This window comes from Vulpes vulpes, chromosome 1 (genome assembly GCF_048418805.1).
Source record: "Vulpes vulpes isolate BD-2025 chromosome 1, VulVul3, whole genome shotgun sequence".
NCBI classification, from domain to species: Eukaryota; Metazoa; Chordata; class Mammalia; order Carnivora; family Canidae; genus Vulpes; species Vulpes vulpes.
The window spans coordinates 13973904-13997760 of record NC_132780.1 but is presented as its reverse complement, the minus strand read 5'-3'; the positions used below and the strand labels follow the sequence as shown (position 1 = coordinate 13997760).

Here is a 23857-nt window from a genome sequence, read left to right as displayed (position 1 = left end):
CCTCCTTCCTGCCTGTACAGGGGAAATCACTGTCCTTCCTACTTCAGAGAGCTGCTATGAGACTCAGTTGAAAAATGGACATGAAGGTACTATAACAAATTCTGCAAGACTGTCTACAAACAGAGATTCAAATTATAAAGGTGTATATATATAACCCCTTCCTTACCTCCCAGGACCCTCAATCCTTTTCAGGTTCTCTACCAAGTTCAGTGGCTCTCCACTGCCTGAGAATAACTCATCTCTTCCAAGAATTCCATACCCTGACTTTGGTCTCTTACATCATTTCCTCCTCAGCAGTCCCCATCCATTCTTTACTACCCCTTTGACAGTTCTCACACTACATTCCAGTAGGAATCATTACTACCCCTTTGACAGTTCTCACACTACATTCCAGCTTAACCTTCACCAGCTTTGCCCTACCACAAACAAAACTTCGAGCTCCCCCACTTAGGGTCCCTTTCCCAACCCTTTAGGACCTTTTAACACTCAATCCTTCAAATAGCAGTCCCTAAAATCAATCAGCTCCACCTATGTCCTCAGACCTATTTTCACCATTTAGTTCCCAATTTTCCACTTCAGATGCCTTCTTCAATCCTCAGACCAATGCTTGCCTCAATGCTTGCCTCACACAATGCCCCCTCCCTCAAACTCCTAAAACCCTACATACCTGAAAGGAGACTGAAAACTCAGATTCACCCCACCTTACCACATACACTTTCTCACCAAAAAATTCTAGAAACTTCCACCTTTCAAACTAAATTCTCTTGGCCTGCCTGCCACTTTAACCCTTAAATTAATTCTGGGATGCCTGGATGGCTCAGTGGTTGAGCGTCTGCCTTTGTCTCAGGTCATGATCTCGTCCTGGGATCGAGTCCCACTTCGGGCTCCCTGCATGGAGCCTGCTTCTCCCTCTACCTGTGTCTCTGTCTCTCTCTCTCTCTCTCTCTCTCTCATGAAGAGATAAATAAAATCTCTAAAAAAAAAAAAAAAAAAATCAATTCCTTCTGTACTCTAGATTCACATCACATAACTCCCCCAACCAAACCTCATCCCTCAACTCAACCACTCGTATGTTTTTTAGATGTAAATAAACACCTAAAACCTAAGTCCAAAAGGGAACTCTTGATTCCTCACTCACCCCACCATCTCAGTCAATAAATAGAAATTCTATCTCTCCAGCTGCTCAAACCAAAACTTTAAAATCATCCTTGAGGGCAGCGCCGGTGGCGCAGCGGTTTAGTGCCGCCTGCAGCCCAGGGCGTGATCCTGGAGACCTGGGATCGAGTCCCACGCCGGGCTCCCTGCATGGAGCCTGCTTCTCCCTCTGCCTGTGTCTCTGCCTCTCTCTCTCTCTCTCTCTCTCTCTCTCTCTCTGTGTGTCTCTATGAACAAATAAATAAAATATTTAAAATAAATAAAATAAAATCATCCTTGAGTTCTGCCTCTCATACCCCGCACTGTATCCTTCAACAAATCCTGCCTCCTCCTCACCTTGAAAATATATTCAGTACATTTGTCCCCTTCTCTAGAGTTTCAAGCTACCCCTACTTAGGTCCCAAGGGGATTATTACAGATCTCCTAACCAGAATCCTCATCTTCACTTCTGTCCACTTCAACCTATTCTCCCCACAGCCAAGAGTGAACCTTCTGAAATGCAAATCTGGTTGTGTTATTCCCTAAGCTCAAAACACTCCAGTGAGTTTCCCAGAATACTTGGAATAAAAAAGCTACTCCTCATTTGGTCCAATCACCTTCTTTCTCTCATTTGGCAAGCATGCCCTGGACTCCAGGATTTTATTTACACTGTTTTGTCTCTGCTAGCAAGATTCTTCCACATGACTCTCTTCCTTTATACAGATCTGAGGCTCAATGTTACCTCTTCAGAGGCCTTCCCTGGCCTCCCTATCAAAATAGCACTCCCACCTCAGTATCCTTTATTGATCCTCTTACCTTGCTATATTTCTCTCTCTGGAACTTGCATTACTTAATACATTATGTTTTTTGTTTCCCTCACCAGAATGTACACTACATGCGGGCAAGGAGTCCTTCTAGTTCATTAATATATGCTCTGTGCCTCAAACAGTGCTTGTGGCAGGTGCTCAATAAATGTTTGATCAAATCCAGGTGCCTGGTGGCTCAGTGGCTGAGCGTCTGCCTTTGGCTCAGGTCGTGATCCCGGGGTCCTGGGATCGAGTCCCACATCGGGCTCCCCGCAGGGAGCCTGCTTCTCCCTCTGCCTATGTCACTGCCTCGGTCTCTCATGAATAAATAAATAACATACTTAAGATATATATTTGATCAAATCAATCACCTCTTTCAAAGTCCTCATCCCCTCCGATATCTATTCATTATCCAGGTATGCCCAACCCCAGTGTGCAGTCCTCTCTCTAGACACACCCCCGTATCTAGGCATAAGGAACCTCTTGAGTAGCTCCAGCCCCTAGACTCTCCAGGACTCTCTAGAGTCTCACTTGAAATAACTTGCTCCCAAACTCCCCCAAACCCTCCTCCTTTCATACTGGTCCACCCTTTAGGAGCCACAGGTAGGCAAGCTCGCCCCTGTTCGGTTCGCCAGTCCCCTCAGCGTCCAGCAGAGAACGGGTTCCCACTACCTAAGAATGAATGAACTACGCTCCCACTTCACCCTTCCCCTGCGCCCTCCTACCCCTAAGCGCCCACCACCACTCCCTCCGGGCGGCCGCGGCCCGGAGTTTGAGTCCTCCTCATCCCTCAAGGCTCGCCCACCGTCCCTTTCCAGAGGCCTCCCTCGGAACGACCCTCCGTGCCACCCCGGAGGTCGCCGCTTCCCACATCTTCCAGAAACACCCCTAACCAACCCCTCGGGGACTCTCAAGAACGCCACCATCCCCCGGCATATAATTCCCGCCTCCTCGCTTCAAATCAGACCCTCCGGCTCCGTGAGGGCCGCGAAAGCCTCGGGGCAGACGCCCCCCTCCAGACCCTCAGCCCCACAAGCGCTCTGGCCCTGACCGTTTCTGGGCCTCCAATCCCCAGAGTCGGATCTGCCGGTCGTACTGCGCCGCCTCCTCCTCGCTGATGCCGCCGCCAGCCTCCTCCTTCTCCACCATGGCGCCGGCTCTAGCTGCCTGCACTCGGGTCCTGCCCACGGCAACCGCCCGCCGGCCCCACGCGCCGCCAACCGCCGCCGGCCGCGCGCCCGGGCCGCGTCTGCGCCTGCGCGCGGGGCCGCGCCTGCGCAGGACCTCCTCCGTCGCCCGGCCCGCCCCTAGAACCCGGGACCACGTGGACCTCCCCAGCCTCAAAGGCGGGCCAGCGGGGACTGCCAGTCACGTGACCGGGCTCCAACCAAAACTACCTTCAAGATGGCGCGGTTTCTTGTTATGGAGACCGCTGGCTGCTACCCAAATGCTCGTTTATGGCGCTATTAATTCAGCAACTATTTATCGAGCAGCTGCTGAAATCCCGTTGTTGGGCGTGTCGTGAAATAGAGCAGCGAATAAAATAGACAAATCACTGCCCTCATGGAGTTTATGTTCTGTTGAGAGCCCGAAGAATAGAAATCAGGCTGTGATAAACGCTGCTGAGAAAAAGCCAGATATGGGACTGCAGGGTTGCGGGAGGGGCCAGCCAGAAGGTCTCTCCGAGAAGGTGATATTGAACAGAGATCTGAAGGGAAGAAACAAGCCATGTGGATAACTGGGAAATGGAGCATTTCTGGTCAGGGCAAATAGCAGGTGCAAGGCCCTGAAGCTGGAATAGGCTAGTATAGAACTGTGGAGAAGGCAAGGTAGCTGGAGCAGAGTGAGAGCATGGGCAGCTGGTAAGAGGTGAAATCATAGATGAAGCAAGTAGGGCATCATGTAGGGCCTTGTAGGCTAGTGCTAGCTGTTCCGTTTTTTTCTTAGGCAAGGTGCCTTTTTATTATCCATTCAACAAATATTTATGTAGCACTTGTATGGATCAGCTATTGGTCTCAGTGCTAGGCTAGGTAGAGCACTGAAAAAAAAAATAGCTGTCTTCATGGGGCGCCTGGGTGACTCAGATGGTTAGGTGTCTGCCTTCTGCTCAGGTCATGATCTCAGGGACCTGGGATCAAGCCCTGCCATGGGCTCCCTACACTGAGGGGAGCCTGCTTCTCCCTGTCTCTCTGCCAGCTGCTCCCCCTTCTTGTGCTGTGTCAAATAAGTAAAATGTTTTTTTAAAAAATAGCTACCTTCTCATGGAGTTAAAATGGATTTTAGGGGATCCCTGGATGGCTCAGAGGTTTAACGCCTGCATTCGGCCTGGGTATGGTCCTGGAGTCCTGCATCGGGCTCCCTCTATGGAGTCTGCTTCTCCCTCTGCCTGTGTCTCTGCTTCTCTCTCTGTGTCTCTCATGAATAAATAAATAAAATCTTAAAAAAAATAAATAAAATGGATTTTACATGAATTCTTTCTCTAATCCTTGTAAGATTCTAGGTTCTTTAATATTCCTATTTCAGGGACGCCTGCGTGGATGGCTCAGCCGTTTGGCGCCTGCCTTGGACTCAGGGCCTGATCTTGGAGACCCGGGATCAAGTCCCACATCAGGCTCCATGGATGGCGCTTGGTTCTCTTTCTGCCTGTGTCTCTGCCTCTGTCTCTCATGAATAAATAAAATGTTTAGTATTAGTAGCCTGAAGGAAGTCTTACTATCTTAGAGGTAAAACTAGGATTCAAATCCAAGCTATGTGGCACACGTACTTCATCAGGAGGTTATATTCTTGGTGGTATATTAAGTGTCTACTATGTACTCTGATCACGCCCCTGAGGAACATACTCTGTGAACCTCAAAGATGGACATTTCATCCCCTTTTACAGATTACAATTCTGGGACTCAGAAAAGAGTAGAAATTCATTAAAGATCACAATATCACTCAAAAAAAGCTGATGCTTACTCTTGGTTATGGATATGGAACAAATTATGTAAAAAAATAGAGATTTAAAGCAACAATAAATAGTTATTATCTCTTAAAGTTTCTGTGGGTCTGGAATTCAGAGCAACTCATCTAGTCTCTTCTGGCACAAGGTCTTTCATGATGATGCAGTCAGATGTCACCTGGGGCTCCAGTCATCTGATGGCTTGTGATGGAAGATCCCTTTCCGAGGGGACTCACTCCTATGGCTGGCAAGTTGATGTTGGCTGATGGCCGGCGTCCTCAGTTTCTTTCCACGTGGGCATAACCACTGGGCTGCTGGAGTGCCCTCATGACATTGTCTGGCTTCCCCCAGAGTGAGAGATCCACTGAAAGCAGCAATGCCTTTTATAACTCAGCCTTGAAAGTCACACACTGTCACTTATGCAATATCCCATTGATCGCACCCAGTTGTATTCATTGTGAGAGAGGACAATACAGGGTATGAATACTAAGGGGAAGGATCCTTCAGAGATCATCTTGGAGACTGACAAGTTATCACAATGACTGTGCACCAGGCCCTGTGAAAATACGGCGAACAGGGGTGCCTGGGTGGCTTAGTCAGTTAGGCATCTGCCTTCTGCTCAGGGTCCTGGGATGAGCTCCACATCAGGCTCCCCACTCAGTGGGGAGTCTGTTTCTCCCCCTCCACCACTTGTACTCTCTTGCACATTCTCCCTCTCAAATAAAAGAAAGAAAGAAAGAAAGAAAGAAAGAAAGAAAGAAAAAGAAAGAAAGAAAGAAAGAAAGAAAGAAAGAAAGAAAGAAAGAAAGAAAGAAAATATGGTGAACAAAAAACAAAAGAAACATGGATCTGCCCTGTGTTGTGCTGATCAGCTTATAAGGAAGTCAGGCAGTATCTTATCAGTCAAAGAATTATTCATTAAATGTTCTCGACAAATATTTACCATATCCCTACTATGTGTTTGACTTTGTGCCAGGCACTGGGATATAATAGTGTAAAAGTGGACATACTCCTGCTTTAGGCACAGTCATAGGCCAGTGGGAGAGAGAAAACAGTCACATTAATATAAATAGAAACTTCATGAAGTGCTGTGAAGGAAGAAAGAGCTATGATAGTGTTTGACTTACTGTTGGAGTCAGAAAAAGGATATTCTGAGAATGTAAACTTTCTGCCGAGCTTTACAGAATAAGTAAAGCTTAAATAACAAGACAGGGGAAGAACCCCAGGCAGAAAGGATGGCAGCATCCCGGTGTGACCCAGAGTTTAAGTTCATTCATTCTTTTTTCTTTTTTTTTTTTTTTTTAAGATTTTATTTATTCATTTGACACAGAGAGAGAGAAAGAGAGCCAGTGCACAAGCAAGGGGAGGAGGCAGGAGAGGGAGAAGCAGGCTCTGGGCTGATCAGGGAGCCTGATGAGAACTGGATCCTAGGACTCTGGGATCATGACCGAGCCACCCAGGTGTCCCTCTCTTCTTTCTTTCTTTTCTTTTCTTTTCTTTTCTTTCTTTTCTTTCTTTCTTTCTTTCTTTCTTTCTTTCTTTCTTTCTTTCTTTCTCTCTTTCTTTTTTCTCTTTCTTTTAAGATTTTATTTACTGATTTGAGAGAGAGAGACAACCTAGAGAGAGTGAGCACGAGGTGGGGGGAAGAGCAGAGGGAGAGGGAGAAGCAGGCTCCTCACTGAGGAAGAAGCCTGATGCAATGCAGGGCTCTATCCCAGGACTCTGGGATCATGACCTGAGCCATAGGCAGATGGCTAACCACCGATCCACCCACTGCCCCTAGAGATTACTTAATTAAAAAAAAAAAAAAGGGTTAAAGTGGTGGATTAAAATCATTATTGTAACCAAAGTACTGGATAAAATAATTAGCATAAATGTTAACGTATATTTTAATCATAATTGTAAAAAAAAAATTAATGCATTATACCAAACCCCACAGAATTGTACTTTAAATATGTGAAATGCATGCTCTGTGAATACCTCAGTAAAGCTATAAAATAAAAAAAGAAGAAAAGAAATAGAAGCTTCCACTTGCCTCCCTTGGGACACTTGATTTTAATCCCTGGCTCCTTGCTAGGAGAAGCCAAAACAGCCCGTAAAGAAGTCCATGTGGAGAAGACCCAAAGCTCCTTACCCTCAGGGAATCCGACAACCCCAGGCAAGAGGCAACACCAACTTGCCACTTGACTGAGCCATCTCGGATGTGGATCCTCTGGCAGTTGGTCAACCTCTGGCAGCTGGTCAAGTCACACCAGATGGAGCAGAGGCAGAGACAAGCCATTCCTTCTGAGTCCTGCCTGAAGAAGTTCCGATCAGTAAGCAAAATAAATTATTGCTATTGATTTACACGACAGTGTTTTGGGATCACTCGTTACAGGGCATTAGATTACCTGGATACTGCCTCCTACCAACTGTCTCCTCCTGCTTTCTTCTTTCTCCTTTCTCTCAATTGTTTCCTTCTCTGTCCCTGCCCCTGAAGTGTGGCCATTCTCATGCAAATGAACGTCTCAATCTTTATCTTTCTCTCCCAGACTCTCTTTCCCCTTCTCTTCCAATACTCTCTATCTTTCTGAATTTAGTTTCTCTGACATTCTCATTCATTCAGTATTCCCTGACCACCTTCTCTGTGCCCAGCCCTGTGCTGGGTGATACATAAACCCTGGAGGACTATTTTGTCCTGTGGAGTCACAGATGACCTCTCCGAGAAAGCAAATGACCTAGTAGAGATGTGAGGACTGAAGACAAGTCAGGTGACTGATATAGGACAGATCTGGATAAAGGCATCAATTAAGAAACTAGATCTTAAAAAAAAAAAAAAAAAAAAAAAAAAGCCTCTTCCTTCGGCTCAAGTCATGGTCCTAGAGTCCTGGGATCAAGACCTGCATCGGGCTCCTGGTCCAGTGGGGACTCTATTTCTCTCTGCCCCTCTACCCACTCATGTGCTCTCTCTCTCTCAAATAAATAAATAAAATCTTTAAAAATGAATAACTCTTGGGCAGCCCAAGTGGCTCAGCAGTTTGGCGCCGCCTTCAGCCAAAGGTGTGATCCAGAAGAGACAGGATCGAGTCCCACGTCAGGCTCCCTGCATGAAGCCTGCTTCTCCCTCTGCCTGTCTCTTCCTCTCTCTCCCTGCGTCTCTCATGAATAAATAAATAAAATCTTAAAAAACAAATGTATAAAAAAGAAAGAAAGAAACCAGATCATGGGGATGCTGGCTGGCTCAGTGGCTATAAGGTTGGGAGTTCAAGCCCCATGCTAGATGCAAAGATTACTTAAAAATCATCTTTTTAATTTTTTTTTTCAAATAGGCTCCACACCCAATGTGGGGCTGAAACCCATGACCCTGAGATCAAGAGTCACATGATCAAGAGTCACATGCTCCACTGACTGGGCCAGTAAGCATCCCTTAAAAATATGAAGTCTTGGGCAGCCCCGGTGGCCTAACAGTTTAGCGCCGCCTTCAGCCCAGGGTGTGATCCTGGAGACCCGGGACTCCCACGTCGGGCTTCCTGCATAGGACCTGCTTCTCCCTCTGCCTCTCTCTTTTTCTGTCATGAATAAATAAATCTTTTTTAAAATTTTTATTTATTTATTCATAAGAGACACACAGAGAGAAGCAGAAAGAGGAAGCAGAGACATAGGGAGAGGGGAGAAGCAGGCTCCATGCAGGGAGCCTGATATGGGACTCCATGCCAGATCCCAGGATTACACCCTGAGCCAAAGGCAGGCACTCAACTGCTGAGCCACCCAGGCATCCCTAATCTTTTTTTTTTTTTTTAATGCTGAAAATCTATTTGTTAATTACAATATGGGACCACTGTACTTTGAGGCCAATAGAGAACATAATAAATCAGGATCCTGACAACTAAAGACACAAGTCTAGAGTAAACATCACTTTGCTAGAATGATTTGAGGCTCTCTTTGAAATGAGCAAGTTTAGGAAGTACATGCCTCTTCAAATATGTATTGTTTTTTCCAAATATTGCTTGGCCCCCAACAAAGGCTCTTTCCTAACTTCTTTCCTGACCTCTAATCCATCCTCCAACCATGACTTTACCCATATCTTTAATCCAGAGGATGAGATGAGGGTCCAGATGACTTGAATTTTGGGAGCAGAATGAGAATGGCTGACACTATTTAGTAACTTTTTTTAACTGCAAAATCTTTTTTTTTTTTTTTAAGATTTTATTTATTCATTCATGAGAGACACAGAGAGAGAGAAAGGCAGAGACACAGACAGAGGGAGAAGTAGGCTCCATGCAGGGAGCTCTACGTGGGACTCGATCCAGGTCTACAGGATCACGGCCTGGGCGGAAGACGATGTTAAACCGCTGAGCCACCTGGACTGCCTGCAAAATCTTTTTTTAAGTGAATTCTACTTAAAATTCTACCTTGAGCCTTGAACTCACAACACTGAGATCAAGAGTCATACCCTCTACCAACTGACCCAGCCAGGCGCCCCACAAATTTTTATTTTGAAGCTTTTCAAGCTTACAGAAAAAAACTAATCCAATGAATATTCATACATTCTCTGTCTAGATTCATGAATTTCTAAATTGTTTCATTTTTATTTGGTAAAGATTTTACTTATTTATGAGAGAGATAGCAAGAGAGAGCACAAGCAGGAGGAGAGCAGAGGGAGAGGGAGAAGCAGGCTTGGCACTGAGCAGGGAGCCCAACTCGGGGCTCTATCCCCAGGACCCTGGGATCATGACCTGAACCAAAGGCAGACATTTAATCAACTGAGCCATCCAGGTTCCCCTAGATTCATTAATTTGAAGTTTGGGAACATTTTCTCTATCTCTCTCACATGCACACACATTTTTTTTTTTATAAATCTTTATTTTTTAAAGATTTTATTTATTTATCCATCAGGGACAGAGAGAGAGAGAGAGAGAGAGAGAGAGAGAGAGAGGCAGAGACACAGGCAGAGGGAGAAGCAGGCTCCATGCAGGGAGCCCGACATGGGACTCGATCCCCGGTCTCCAGGATCAGGCCCTGTGGTGAAGGCGGCGCTAAACCACTGAGCCACCTGGACTGCCCATACACAATGACTGCCAAACTTCAGTCATTCCACATCTTTAAATCAATGCAGGGAAAAAATTTGAAAACCAATAGGCCAGGTTCTCTTAAATACTTCCTAAAGTATTTAAGTATAAGTATTTAAGTATTCCTAAAGTATAAAAAGCCAAATATGCACACATTCCTTAAACCAAAACATTAATTCTGGAGGTGTGAGCCACTGGAAATTTTCTATATTTAACTCCAAATATTCCTAAGGTTAAATAATGCCAACTAAGGAAATAATTATGGCAACCAAGGGACTCAATAAGTTCTCTTGATTATTGCTATGGCAATTGCATTTTGCACAGTTGACTACAGCAGTATCTCCCATTCTTAGAGATTTTTTCTTAAAGATTTTATTTATTTATTTGAGAGAGAGACAGAGTGAGCAAGAGCATGATTGAGGGGAGAGGGAGAGGGAGTGAGGAGAGAGGGAGAAGCAGACTCCCCACCACGCAGGGAGCCCAACACAGGACTCCATCCTAGGACCTTGGGATCATGAATTGAGCTGAAGGCAGATGCTTAACCAACTGAACCATCCAGGAGCACCCCATGTTCTTTTTTAAGGCTGAATATGAATATATTCCATTGTAAGTATATAGTACGTTTTATTTATCCATCCATCCATTGAGTAGACATTTGGGTTGCTTTTAACCTTTCAAGACTGTGTGAATAATGTTGCTATAAATATGGGTGTACAAATATCTCGTTGAGACCCTGTTGAGACAATGGGATTGTGTGTATATATATATACACACACCCATGGGGCAGTTTGTTTTTAAGTAACAGCTAATCAGAACAGCTGCCAAAACCAAGACTTTGTTGCTTAGAAGGGGTGGAGAGCATTTATTCAATAGATCAGGCCCCTGGGTTTCAGAATTATATAATTACCTCCACCCAGGTGACTGCTCACTGTTAACCAAAGCAGTGATTCTCAGTCCCACCTGCACATTAGGATTATCTGGGGAACTTTTCAGCAAATATAGTGCCCAGGCCCCACCTTCAGAGACTGATTAATTGGTCTGGGCTGGAGCTGAAACACTGGGATTTTTACAAAATGCTCCCCAGATAATTCTAAAATGCAGTCAGGGTGGAGAACCCTGGAACACAGATCTGTGTGGTGTTTTTATTCCAGTTTCAATTCTTTTCCTCCCCTTCCTGTTAGAACCAAAGAATTCTTAGGGTTGTTTAAAAGACATCAATTAGGAGTGCCTGGCTGGCTCAGTCAGTGGGATATGTGATTCTTGATCTGGGAACCTTGAGTTCAAGCCCCACGTTGGGCATAGGGCTTACTTAAAAAACACTTAAAAACAGGAGGGCAGCTCGGGTGGCTCAGCGGTTTAGTGCTGCCTTCAGCCCAGGGCCTGATCCTGGAGTCCTGGGATCGAGTCCCACATCAGGCTCCCTGCGTGAAGCCTGTTTCTCCCTCTGCCTGTGTCTCTGCCTCTCTGTTTCTCATGAGTAAATAAATAAAATCTTAAAAAAAAAAAAAAAAGACAGGAGTAGGCACCTGGCTGGCTCAGTCAGTAAGGGGCTTCACTCTTGATCTCTGGGTTGTGAGCTCCAGCCCCCTGTTGGGTGTAGAGATTACTTAAAAATAAATAAATTTAGCACCACCTTCAGCCCAGGGTGTGATCATGGGGACCTGGGATTGAGTCCCACATCAGGGTCCCTGCATGGAGGGAGCCTGCTTCTCCCTCTGTCTGTGTCTCTGCCTCTCTCTTCTTTCCTCATGAATAAATAAATAAAATCTTTAAAAATACATAAATAAACTTAAAAAAAAAGCTAAACTAGCAGGGTAGGGGGATGGTCAGTGAGTAGGAGTAAGGAACTTACTGAGCTTATTTTTAATTTTTAAAGATTTTCTTTAATAGAGAAGGTGTGAAAAAAAATAGAGAAGGTGTGCACGCACAGGGGAATGGTGGTAGGAGCAGAGGAAGAGGAAAAGAGAATCTGGAGCAGACTCTCCACTGAGCTTGGGAGCTGGAGGGGGGCTTGATCCCTGATGCAGAGCTCAATCCCACAACCCTGAGGTCATCACCTGAGCCAAAATCAAAAGAGTCGTATGGTTAACCCACTGAACCATCCAGGCACCCCTGGCTGAGTTTATAATTTTTGAGGTTGAGTGATAGGTACATGAGGATTCATTTTACTTTTTTCCTCTATTTTTGTATATGTTTGAATTTTCCACAATAAATTTTTTTTTAAACCCTCATTTCAGTGTTCTGAATCCCCAACTCTTGAACTATGCTGTTCTACTTCCTGATCCCAGGGAAAAATGCCAATGACAGGCTCAAATAACCTCTTTGTGAAGGAAAGACATTTGGAAGTCTGGAATAACCAACCATGCACCAGACGGTTATATCAAGTGTCTGTGGGATAAGCCTTTGGAAATAAACACTTTGGCTGAGTTGTCTTATATTACTAAAGTGAAAAGTACATGCATCATGGAAATAAAAATAAGGCGAGTCAAAGTCAAACTATTTTGAAGGGCTAAAACTGATCCTTAGCATTAAATGATTTATTAGTTAATATATTGACCTTGAAATGACCCTGAAGATCCATGGCAAGTAGTCATTTCTAATTGGTTAGGGAGTGACCTGATCCATTATCTGTGAGTATGCAGTAACTTTTGTAAAATGATCACTTTGTGAGGAGAAAAAAAAAAAAAAAAAGCCCTGAAAATCAAGCAAACTGCTCTATACATTATTTTCTCCTGCACTTCTAGACTCATTAAACATCTAAAAGGGTCCCTTTTCTCATTCTCCCCTTATACTTTCCTAAAGCCTATCAAGAAATAAAGTCTTCAAAAAAGGCAGTACCTGGGTGGCTCAGATGGTTAAGCACCTGCCTTCAGCTCATGTCATGATCTCAGGGTCTTGGGATCAAGTCTCACATTGGGCTCCTTGCATGGAGCCTGCTTCTCCTCCCTCTGCATGTGTCTCTCATAAATAAATAAAATCTTAAAAAAATTTTTTTTTCATTACCCCAAAAGTGGGGGTATACATCTTATGAATTCCCGGTCTGCCATGACTTTGCTATGCACACAATTTCCAAACTGGAAAAGTTCAGCATTACAATTTAACATAATATAAACAGTTCTTTCCATTATTTAAAAATTATTTTTTTATTTTAAGATTTTATTTATTTATTCATGAGAGATACAGAGAGAGGCTGAGACACAGGCAGAGGGAGAAGCAGGCTCCATGCAGGGAGCCCAACTCGGGACTTGATCCTGGGTGTCCAGGATTACGCCCTGGGCTGAAGGCGGCGCTAAATTGCTCACCTGGGCTGCCCTCTAGTGCCAACAACAACCCCCCAGTATTATCTTGTCCAAAAAAAAAAAAAAAAAATCCCTGCAAACTTCCAAAATGCCCTCAAGGGAGCAATACTGTTCACTGGTGAACCAGATGATGACCCCAAAACACAAAATCCCCGCACTAATTTCTCAAATGTCCTCTGGGGGGGACATCATTTCCTAGAGAACCAAGTGGACCAAGGATTTAGCCCGGACTTGGTTACCCCCTCCTCCCATTTTCCAATAAATCCAGGGTTGGATTAGCAAGGAAGAAAGAGGAAATAGCTATTGGGTTTGCAGTCAGCAAGATCCCATATACCATCATGTCTCTGATCAGTGGTCTCCACCTTTCTCACCTAGTTATTTCCAGAGGCTGGAGGCAGCTTCTGGCGTCTCTCTCTCTCTCTCTTTTTTTTTTATTTTTTTTTTTTAAATTTATTTATGATAGTCACACACACACAGAGAGAGAGAGAGAGAGGCAGAGACACAGGCACCGGGAGCCCGACGTGAGATTCGATCCCGGGTCTCCAGGATCGCGCCCTGGGCCAAAGGCAGGCGCTAAACCGCTGCGCCACCCAGGGATCCCCTGGCGTCTCTTTTTAAAAATTTTGTATTTATTTATTCATGAGAGAGAGAGAGACAGAGACAGAGACAGAGACATAGGAAGGAGAAGCAGGCTCCCTGCAAAAAGCCCGATGCAGGACCCAATCCCAGACACTGGGATCATGCTGAGCCAAAAACACACACCCAACCTCTGAGCCACCCAGGATTCCTAGCTTATGGTGTTTCTTCCACATGATGTAGTAATAACTTCTTTATAAAGCTCCCCTCATTCACAGTGCAAACAAAACACTATAACTAGACAAATAAAATCCTTTGCCAGAATGATGTTCCCAGAGTAGAAATAGGTACCAGGGAAGCATTAATAAGACTTAGGGGCATCACAGAAGGTTCCATCTCAGAAAAAAACAAAGATATGCCAAGCCTAGAGACATTTTGCAGGTCCATAGGAAGAATTTTGGAGTTGGGGGGAGGTATTTTCTTTCCTAAAATAAAGGGCAGGTTGCTAAAACTTGCAAACCTTCTCTGCCCCATCCCCATCAACACACACACACACACACACACACACACACACACACACACAGCTACATTGTTTAGTTAATCTCTTGGAAATTTGGAGGCAAAAAAAAAAAAAAAAAAAGGAAATTTGGAAGCAACTTGTATCACAATGGGAGACTTGCTCTCACTCATCAGCCAAGAAAGCTCTAAGGCTCCTAGACCCCATGCAAGAGAAGTTTCTTTAGATGTATTACCCAAAATGTATTGTAAAAGACTGCTGTTCGGGTCTTCTTTTTTTTTTTTTTTTTTTAAATTTTATTTATGATAGGCACACAGTGAGAGAGAGAGAAGCAGAGACATAGGCAGAGGGAGAAGCAGGCTCCATGCACCGGGAGCCCGACGTGGGATTCGATCCCGGGTCTCCAGGATCGCGCCCCGGGCCAAAGGCAGGCGCCAAACCGCTGCGCCACCCAGGGATCCCTGTTCGGGTCTTCTAATTCAGCAATCCAGGAGTTCTCAAAAGTGGGAACTAAAAAAAAAAAAAAAAGAAAAAGTGGGAACTATACTACAGTTTACTTGTCTGTTCTACTATTGATGGGCATTTAAAGAGTTTCCAAAATAAACAAATAAATAAATAAAGAGTTCCCAATTAGGGACTATTTTTTTGACTAGTGCTGCTGTGAACATTCTCGTTCATACCTTTTAGTACACATTTGTTGAATATATACTTTTGTGTAGAATTGTTAAATCATAGAGCAGGCTTATTTTCAGCTGTAGTTGATACTGCCAAGCCATTTTGGCAAGTGTTTTTTTTTTTTTTTTTCTTTTAAGATTGTATTTTTCGGGATCCCTGGGTGGCATAGCGGTTTGGCGCCTGCCTTTGGCCCAGGGCGTGATCCTGGAGACCCAGGATCGAATCCCACGTCGGGCTTCCAGTGCATGGAGCCTGCTTCTCCCTCTGCCTGTGTCTCTGTCTCTCTCTGTGACTCTCATAAATAAATAAATAAATAAATTTAAAAAAAAAGATTGTATTTTTCTTTAAGATTTTTATTTATTTATTCATGAGAGACACACACAGAGAGAGAGAGGCAGAGACACAGGCAGAGGGAGAAGCAGGCCCCATGCAGGGAGCCCAACATGGTGAGAAGCAGGCTCCATGCAGGGAGCCCAACATGGGACTCCAGGGTCTCCAGGATCAGGCCCTGGGCTGAAGGCGGCACCAAACCACTGAGCCATCCGGGCTGCCCAAGATTGTATTTTTAAGTAATCTCTACACCCTATATAGGGCCCTGAACTCATGACACTGAGATCAAGAGTCATGCTTTTCTGACTGAGCCAGCCAGGTGCCCCTTCCAAAATGGTTTTAAGGGACATAATGCGTTTCTCCTCTACTCTAATACTCTATACTTTTGTACTGTGGTCACCAGATGCTTGGAGGTTTTCCCACACCAAGCAGTTCTGCAGCTGCGGGATACCAAAGTTCCACACTTCAATTCTGTTCTGATACTATGTACCTGGAGTTAGCAGGAGATCCCACAGGTTAAGAGCTTGTTCACATAAGACTGCCCACCCCTAGCTTCAGCCTCAAATTGGAAGCACTTCTGATTGGCTATAAATCAGAGGTTCCCACAACCTCTCCCTCTGGTTCCATTCATTTGCCAGAGTGGCTCACAGAACTCAGGAAAACAGTTTACCTACTAGATTACCAGTTTGTTACAAAAGGTATTAAAATATATGAACGGACTTAAATCATTAAGGAGGGAACCAACAGTAAAATAAAGCTGGTTTGAGTTGGAGATGAGAAATGAGTAAGTATAGACAATGTAAAAACCAATGCAGGAGGGGCACCTGGGTGGCTCAGTTGGTTGAGCGTTCAACTCTTGCTTTGGGCTCAGGTCATTATCTCAGGATCCTGAGATGTGAGATCCTGAGATTGAGCCTTGGGCTCTGCCTTGAGTTGGGCTCTGCACTCACCAGGGAGTCAGCTTGAGATTCTCTCACTCCCTCTCCCTCTGCCCCTCCCCTTACTCCTGTGCCAGTGTGCATGCATGTGCTCTTTGTCTCAAATAAATAAACCTTATGGGCAGCCCCAGTGGCACAGTGGTTTAGCGCCGCCTGCAGCCTGGAGTGTGATCCTGGAGACTCGGGATGGAGTCCTGCGTCGGGCTCCCTTCATAGAGCCTGCTTCTCCCTCTGCCTGTGTCTATGCATCTCTTTCTCTCTGTGTCTCTCATGAATAAGTAATAAAAAATCTTAAAAAAAAAAAAAAAACAACCTTAAAAAAGAAAGAAATGCAGAGGGACACCTAGGTGGCTCAGTGGTTGAGCATCTGCCTTTGGCTTGGGTCAGGGGATCGAGTCCCGCATTGGGCTCCCTGTGGGCTTCTCTGCCTATGTCTCTGCCTTTTTATGCGTCTCTCATGAAGAAATAAATAAAATCTAAAAAAGGCGGGGGGGATCCCTGGGTGGCTCAGCGGTTTAGCGCCTGCCTTTGGCCCAGGGCGCCGTCCTGTAGTCCTGGGATCGAGTCCCACGTCGGGGTCCTGGCATGGAGCCTGCTTCTCCCTCTGCTTGTGTCTCTGCCTCTCTTTCTCTCTCTCTATCATGAATAAATAAATAAAATCTTTAAGAAAAAAAGAATGTAGAAATTGGGTTGGAAAGTTTGATACAAAACTGATTAATAGCATTCAGGGTTGTCTTTCCTGCCAGACGAAAACCATTTGAAACTTGAGAATCCCCCATAACTTTTCAGTGTCTAGACTTTAATCAATTAGGTAGGAAGTCAAAGTAACATCTAGAATGTCAGAAGGGCTTGATAGACAATTTTAGCGTTCTGGTAGAACACTGAAAAGGCATGGAGAAATCTTGCCTCATGGGATTTGCTTATGTTCTCATTTTCTTCATTAATTAAAAGCAGTTGGCCCTCTTCCAGAATTCTGGAATGGCCTGTGGAAGCTTCAGAGATGGTGCCAGCTGGAGACCACAGCTTGAAAGTACAGGGTCCTTTCTTCAATGTGATCTAAGGTCTCAACCAGTGTTGTTTCTTTTCTTTCTTTTTTTTTTTAAAGAGTTTTTAGAGGTTTATTTTTTTATTTTATTTATTTATGATAGTCACAGAGAGAGAGAGAGAGAGAGAGAGAGAGAGAGAGAGGCAGACACAGGCAGAGGGAGAAGCAGGCTCCATGCACCGGGAGCCAGATGTGGGATTCGATCCCGGGTTTCCAGGATCGCGCCCTGGGCCAAAGGCAGGCGCCAAACCGCTGCGCCACCCAGGGATCCCACCAGTGTTGTTTCATCCATTAACTAGAATACATGGGGTTCAGAAATCAAGGCAGGGAAGGGGAAAGATGATTTGCTGTACTTTCTTTTTCATTCTTATAGCTCTACTCGTCTTGTGTTAAAACTTTTGGACAGTTTAGTTAAAAGCATGTGCCAACATCTTATTAAATCATGCATGCAAGGGAAAAAAAAGATCTCTTGTGGGTGAATTAGAAACATTTTTGGGGGGAACGCCTGGGTGGCTCAGTGATTGAGCATCTGCCTTCTGCTCAGGGCGTGATCCTGGGTTGGGGGATATAGTCCCGTATCAGGCTCCCTGCGAGGAGCCTGCTTCTCCCTCTGCCTGTGTCTCTGCTTCTCTCTTTGTGTCTCTCATGAATAAATAAGTAAAATCTTAAAAAGAAAATATTCTTGGTAAGGACATTTCATGGGAGAAGAGAATGATTAACTATCATGAGATGAGAGACAAGATACAGAAGAAAGAAAAGATTGAAAAGTATGACTCTTGGGGATCCCTGGGTGGCTCAGGAGTTTGGCGCCTGCCTTTGGCCCGGGGCGTGATGCTAGAGTCCCGGGATCGAGTCCCACATCAGGCTTCTTGGATGAACCTGCTTCTCCCTCTGCCTCTCATGAATAAATGAATAAAATCTTAAAAAAAAAAAAAAAAAGTATGACTCTTGACAGGCAGGCAGTCAGCTGTCAAGTGGGTGGACCTCTAGTTTCCCATAACTAATTTCATACCATCAAAATTCATTAGAAATCAACATAAATATTTTTTATCAGGAAATCTAATTATTTCACTGAAGGAGGTTGTAAATAACTTTTTTTTTTTTTTTAAGATTTTATTTATTTGCTCATGAGAGACCGAGAGAGAGAGGCAGAGACACAAGCAGGAGAAGCAGGCTCCATGCTGGGAGCCCAATGTGGACTAGATCCTGGGACTCGATCCTGGGACTCCGGGATCACGCCCTGGGCGGAAGGCAGGCGCTAAACCTCTAAGCCACCCAGTGATCCCCAGTTGTAAGTTACTCTTAACAAAAAGCTTATGTCCCAGACCAGGTTTGGGACATATTTTTTTATTTAGGTAGGTTTAATATACTAGGAAGTGATTTGGTGCTTTCACCTGCAAATTTATTTCACACCACATGAGGGTTTTGTTTTGTTTTCTGTTTCTGGAACCTAAATGGTCCTTTTCTTGGTCAGGTCTGAAATAAGCTACTTTCTCCGTCTGGAACTTTCTCTTCTTCTTCCTATCTCAACTTAAATAACCCTGCCCTGGGCGCGCCCTCCTCTCCAGGTAATAAAAGCTCCCTTTAAACTGCCAGTCTCCCCACCCCCCCCACTCCGGGGCATTATCAGTTTTTAAGCTCCAGGAAGCTAGAAACTGTTCCCCTCGCCCATCACACAGCTTGGCACTGTACAAGGAGCTCATAAAAGCACTGAACAAAGATCCTTGGATATAAACAGGACTGAACGAATTTTTGCAGGAGACAACGGAAGGCTTCGCCACGGATTAAAATTCTTGAGGCTCTCTTTATGGCTAATACTATGATTTTTAAAAAAATCTTATTTATTTATTCATGAGAGATAGAGAGAGGCACAGACACAGGCAGAGGGAGAAGCAGGCTCCATGCCAGGAGCCCGACGTGGGACTCGATCCCCGGCCTCCAGGACCACACCCTGGGCTGAAGGCGGCGCTAAACCGCTGAACCGCTGAACCACCAGGGCTGCCCTAACACTATGATCTTAAGACAATTATTTAAACCCCAGGATTCAGCTAAATGGGAGTAGTAGTTCCTCTTAGTACAGCTGTGAGGGTCTTAGTCCAGCTTAACGCTTGCACACCGTTTGAACCAGGTCGATCGCTCCCTCGTCAAGCACTTATTGCGAAACTTCCCGGTACCACGCTCCAAGTTCTGAAACTTCCCGGAGGCAGTACCAAGGCCCGCCTCTCTCGCACCGCCCTAGGTGACGTCACCGACCGAGGTCTCTAATGACGTCAGCTCCGGGCCGGCTCGGCTCCATCCTCCCCTTCTCCGGAAACCTACAACTCTCGGCACCCGGCCTCCAGCTTTCGGTTATTTTTTTTTCTCTTCGTAGCCCGAATTCCTTCCCTCCCATTCTCCCACCTAAAACTTTCAGCTCTTCCCGCCTTCCCTCAAGCTGGCAATTTTCGGTTCTTCCCGCTTGCTCTCGGCCGAATTTCCCACTCTTTTACTCTGTAAATCGCCTTCCGAGCCCCGCCCTTCGGCCTTTTCGTCTAAATCCCTCTTTCGGCTAATTCCGCCTCCTGCCGTCCACCTCGGATGCCGCCTTCGGCTCCTTCCGGATCGCCTCAGTTCCTTGTTTTTCTCCCCCCAACTCCGTCCTGGTCCGCTTCGGCTATCTCCGGCTCCCGCGGCTTTCCATCTATCCTTTAGCCACACCCACGCCGCTACCTTCGGCTCTTTCCGCTCCCCCCCGTCTCACGCTCAGGCGCTTTCGGCTCTTTCCGCCTTGCTTCGGCCTCACTCTCTCCCTTCGGGTCTTTTCGCCGCCCTTCGGGAGCGCGCCGATGCCCCTCTCCACGTGACGCCGCCTCCGCCTCCTCCTCCCAGATCCCCCTCCCACCTCGCCCTTCCTCCCGCCTCAGCCTCCCGGCTCCTCTGGGCCGAGCCGCCATTTTGTGTGAATTTCTGACTGCGGCGGGGGCCGAGCAGCCGGGGCACCGAGGGCGGGCAGACAGACAGACAGTCGGCCCGTCTCCGCAGCCCGTTTCCTCTCTCCTTAAAATCCTTTTTTTTAACCCCCTCGCTCGCTCTCCTCTTCTCCCCTCTCCCCTCGCTTGCTCCATCGCGCGCGGCCCGCGCTAATTACACCCAACCACCCACCAGTGTCCGTGTCCCCCGGGTCCCCCGCCTGTGGGCCCGCGGGGGAGGTGTGTGTGGGGGCTCTCGCCCCGATGAGGGCCCCGCGCCCGTGAGCGAGTGACCCCAGGGGCGGGCTGCGGAGAAAGGCGGCGAGCGGCCCGCCGAGGCCTAGGCCGCGCGGCCTACGCGGAGGTCGGCGCAGAGGTGATTCCGAAACCGAAAAAATATATACCCATTCCTATCAGGAGCCCTCAGAGCTGAAGTGTGCCCCTCCCGCCACGCCCAAGCAGTCCTTTTTCGTGCATTAACATCCCCTCCCCCCCAAAGGAACTATGGAGGCCGCGCCCGGGACCCCCCCGCCGCCACCATCAGAGTCGCCGCAGCCGCCATCGCCGCCGCCGCCATCAACGCCTTCGCCTCCTCCGTGTTCCCCCGACGCCTGCCCGGCCGCCCCGCACCTCCTCCACCACCGCCTCCCGCTCCCTGACGACAGGTCAGGCCCCCGGCCCGGCCGGGGCAGCGTCCCCGGGGGGAGGAAGAGGAGGAGGAGGAGGAGGAAGGGGGGCGGCCGCCATGTTGGGCCGGGCCGCGGAGGAGGAGGAGGAGGAGGAGGAAGGGCGGGGTCGGTGGGTGTCTCTCGCTCGCTCGCTCTTTCTCGCTTGCTTTCTCTCCTGGCCTCATGCGTTTCCCCCCCCTCGCGGCGCTCGCCCGCTCTCCCTCGCTCTCGCTCTGTCTTTTTTGGGCGCCATGCTGAGGGGAAGGTGAGGAGGCGCCCCCGGACCCCCGCGCCCGCCCGCCCGCCCTGGGGAGGGGGCGCTGGGGGGGGCGCTGCGGAGGCCCACGGGGGTCCTGGCTGCCCCAGCGCCCGGAGCTGGCAGCCATGGGCCCGCCTGCCCGTCGCCTGGCTTCGGGGAAGGGGATGGGGGAGGGGCTCCCGGACCCTTTTGGTGGTGGTGGGGATCTCGAGGAGTATCCCCGCTCTTAGGGGTTTGGAGTTGGGGGTCTCCCAGCCCCTGGCAGTATCCTTTCTCTTGGGGGAGGTGTGCCCTGCCCTACTTGGAGAGGTACCCTAGTTTTCTTAGGCAGAAAGTGGGGTTTCGTTTAGTCCTTTTTTCATCCTTTTAGTGGGGGGGTCTTTAGGGTGGGGGCACTCGCACTTTTTTTTTTTTTTTGGCGGGAGGTGGTTCCTAGTTATTCCCTAGAGGGCAAAATTGGTGGTGGTGGGGGGTGCGGATCTCTAGCTCCTTTGATGGAAATCCCTGCCTCCTTTTGGGGAGAAGCCCCTTCCCCGTATTTTTCCTTAAAGGCAAGGGTTCTCTAGATTTTCGTAGGTAGATGATGCGTTTTTGGAGGGGTCGGGGGGTGAGGTTTGGTTTCCCTGACTTGGAGGGGAGAGGAAGTTGGTCTCTTCTTTCTCATGGGTTCCCTCCTCTCTGGGGCTAAAATGGGGCGCCATCCCTTCCGGGAGAGAAAATGAGGGTTTTTTTTTTAGTGTTTTGGCAGGGGTGAAAGGGAGCGCCCCCCATCCCTTCCTCTTTATAAAGTGCGAAATGGGTTCGCCCCACGCCCTTCTCTGGAGGGTGATAAAAGGGCCAGCCCGGCGCGTTTCAGGGCCCTCGTTTGCCCTGCTCCAGCAGAGGGTTGGGTGCAGGGTTTATCCTCCCTTTCCCGGTGGGGCAGAGGAAGAGGTATCTAGAGACTGGGTTTGGAAATGGAAGGTTTTCAGCCGGCAGGAAAGGCAGCCTGAGGAGGAGTGGGGGTGGGGAGGGGAAGCGATCTCGCTGGACAGATAGATGGCTGCCCCACAGCAAGCAGCCCGGGCTGGGGAGCCGCTTGAGGACCCTCTCCTAGATCAGGGGTCTTAGCTAGGGCCTCCTTGCCAGGCACCATGGCCCCTTCTCCCCACTTCCACCTCCCCTTTTCCCTTTCTCCTTCACAGACCATACTTTGCCTTTTAAAAGAAATGCCACCCACATTCAGAGACACAAGTGCAGCAGTTTGGTGAGCTTTTACAAAAAAAATTTTTTTTTTTTTTTTTTTTTTTTTTTTTGGTTTTCTGTTTTGTTCTAATTAAATGTATCGTCCTGGGAATCGCAGCCCATCGCAGCCTGCCTCCAGTTCAAGGAAATAAACAGATTAGCAAAGGTCTGTGCGCTAAGCCCACGTTGGGTTTCCGGGCCCCCTCTTGGGGGCAGGTGCATTACTCAAAGGTGCTTACACGCTTTATTCGACCTCTAAGGAGTTCTCTTATGTCAGAAGTGTATGTCTTACAATGGGTTGGGATGGTAAGTAGCCTCTTTTATTGAGTAATTCAATTATCTCCCTCTTTTTGTCCCTTTTCCTGCCTGCCTTCCTCCTGCCTTTAAAGACCAAAGTGATGCTTGAGTGAATTTATATGTTCGAATCAGGATTCTAACCCAGTTGAGCCCTTTTAGACTTGCACATCCTTTCGATCTTTAGTTTTTTTAATTTGTCGTACACAGTTTTCTCAAAGGAAAAAAAAAGCGTTACTGTAACATGACAAAAACTTATGTAAAAAAGGCCCGTAGGTTTTCAAGCCCTTGGTTTCCCTGTCTCCGTTTCAGTCCATTGCTTTGTCTCCAGCCTTCATCTTTGAAGAAAGTGGATACTTCAGGTCCATTTGGTAGGAGACAAGGTTAACTGAATTCGGTTTATGATACTTGCATTCGAGTTAAGGTTCTCCCCTCCCTCCACCCCTACTACTACCCCGCCCCCCCAAAAAAAGATTGTGGTTCAAGTAGATCCAATTTGTTCCTTTTACTCCCAATGTCTCTTATGGTGATGGACGTTTAAATTGAGCAAGTCATTTGTAAAGTACTGTTTAAGCACCGAATCTGTAAAGCGTGTCAAGCCCCAATCTCCTCTCCCTGTCTCCACTGTTCCTTTGTTCGAAAGCACATGCCTGACCGTGAAAAGTTGATGCAAACACGCCCAGTCATGGTGGAGAGAACACTTCCTCCAGCCCCCTGCACCCCCCCCCACACATACAAGATAAAAACAGCAACAGAAATGACTTGCAGAACCAAACAAGTACTTCTGATGTGTTTTACAAGCATAAGTTCTTCGTTAAAAGACAAAACACGTTGAAGTTCCATTTTCCATCTTCCCCACTTTTGGTCCCTAATGTACTTTGGTAGCAAAAACTTTATAACACACAGCCCCATTTTCCCCTCTGAAAGATCCTGTTTCCATTTTTTTTTTTCTCGTTCTTAGGAGAAAAACAAAAGTTCACTCACGTTGGGTTGAGGAACCTTAAGCTGCAATTTAGTGGGCCACTGGTCTTACTATTTTCTCTCCATATGCTCACAGCTCCACTAATGTGAAGTGGTGATCTTAGGTCTGTAAAATCAGTTGTGAGAGGAAGACGTGTCCACACAGTACAGTATCCTGCAAAAAAGAAAAGAAAA

The 23857-nt window shown here is 46.9% G+C and overlaps 2 protein-coding genes across 10 annotated transcripts in view; one reads left to right on the top strand and one right to left on the bottom strand.

Moving 5' to 3' along the window:
- SAE1 (SUMO1 activating enzyme subunit 1) overlaps nt 1–3198 on the bottom strand; it is a 78604-nt gene extending 75406 nt beyond the window's left edge. The window contains exon 1 of one of the 3 annotated variants that reach the window (XM_026014241.2): nt 2992–3198. In XM_026014241.2, the coding sequence (XP_025870026.2) occupies nt 2992–3089 (98 nt within the window). In that variant the 5' untranslated portion in view covers nt 3090–3198. The remainder of the gene's footprint in view (nt 1–2991) is intronic. The other 2 variants (XM_072755558.1, XM_072755555.1) reach the window with 2 other exon arrangements.
- Nucleotides 3199–19578: 16380 nt separating this feature from the next.
- Nucleotides 19579–23857, top strand: part of ZC3H4 (zinc finger CCCH-type containing 4) — a 44908-nt gene continuing 40629 nt past the window's right edge. Inside the window, exons 1-3 of one of the 7 annotated variants that reach the window (XM_072755531.1) lie at nt 19598–19657; nt 20757–20922; nt 22369–22430. In XM_072755531.1, the coding sequence (XP_072611632.1) occupies nt 22393–22430 (38 nt within the window). In that variant the 5' untranslated portion in view covers nt 19598–19657; nt 20757–20922; nt 22369–22392. Of the gene's footprint in view, nt 19658–20249; nt 20634–20756; nt 20923–21033; nt 21191–22368; nt 22431–22526; nt 22715–23857 lie in introns of those variants that run through there. The other 6 variants (XM_026014191.2, XM_026014190.2, XM_072755536.1 and 3 more) reach the window with 6 other exon arrangements.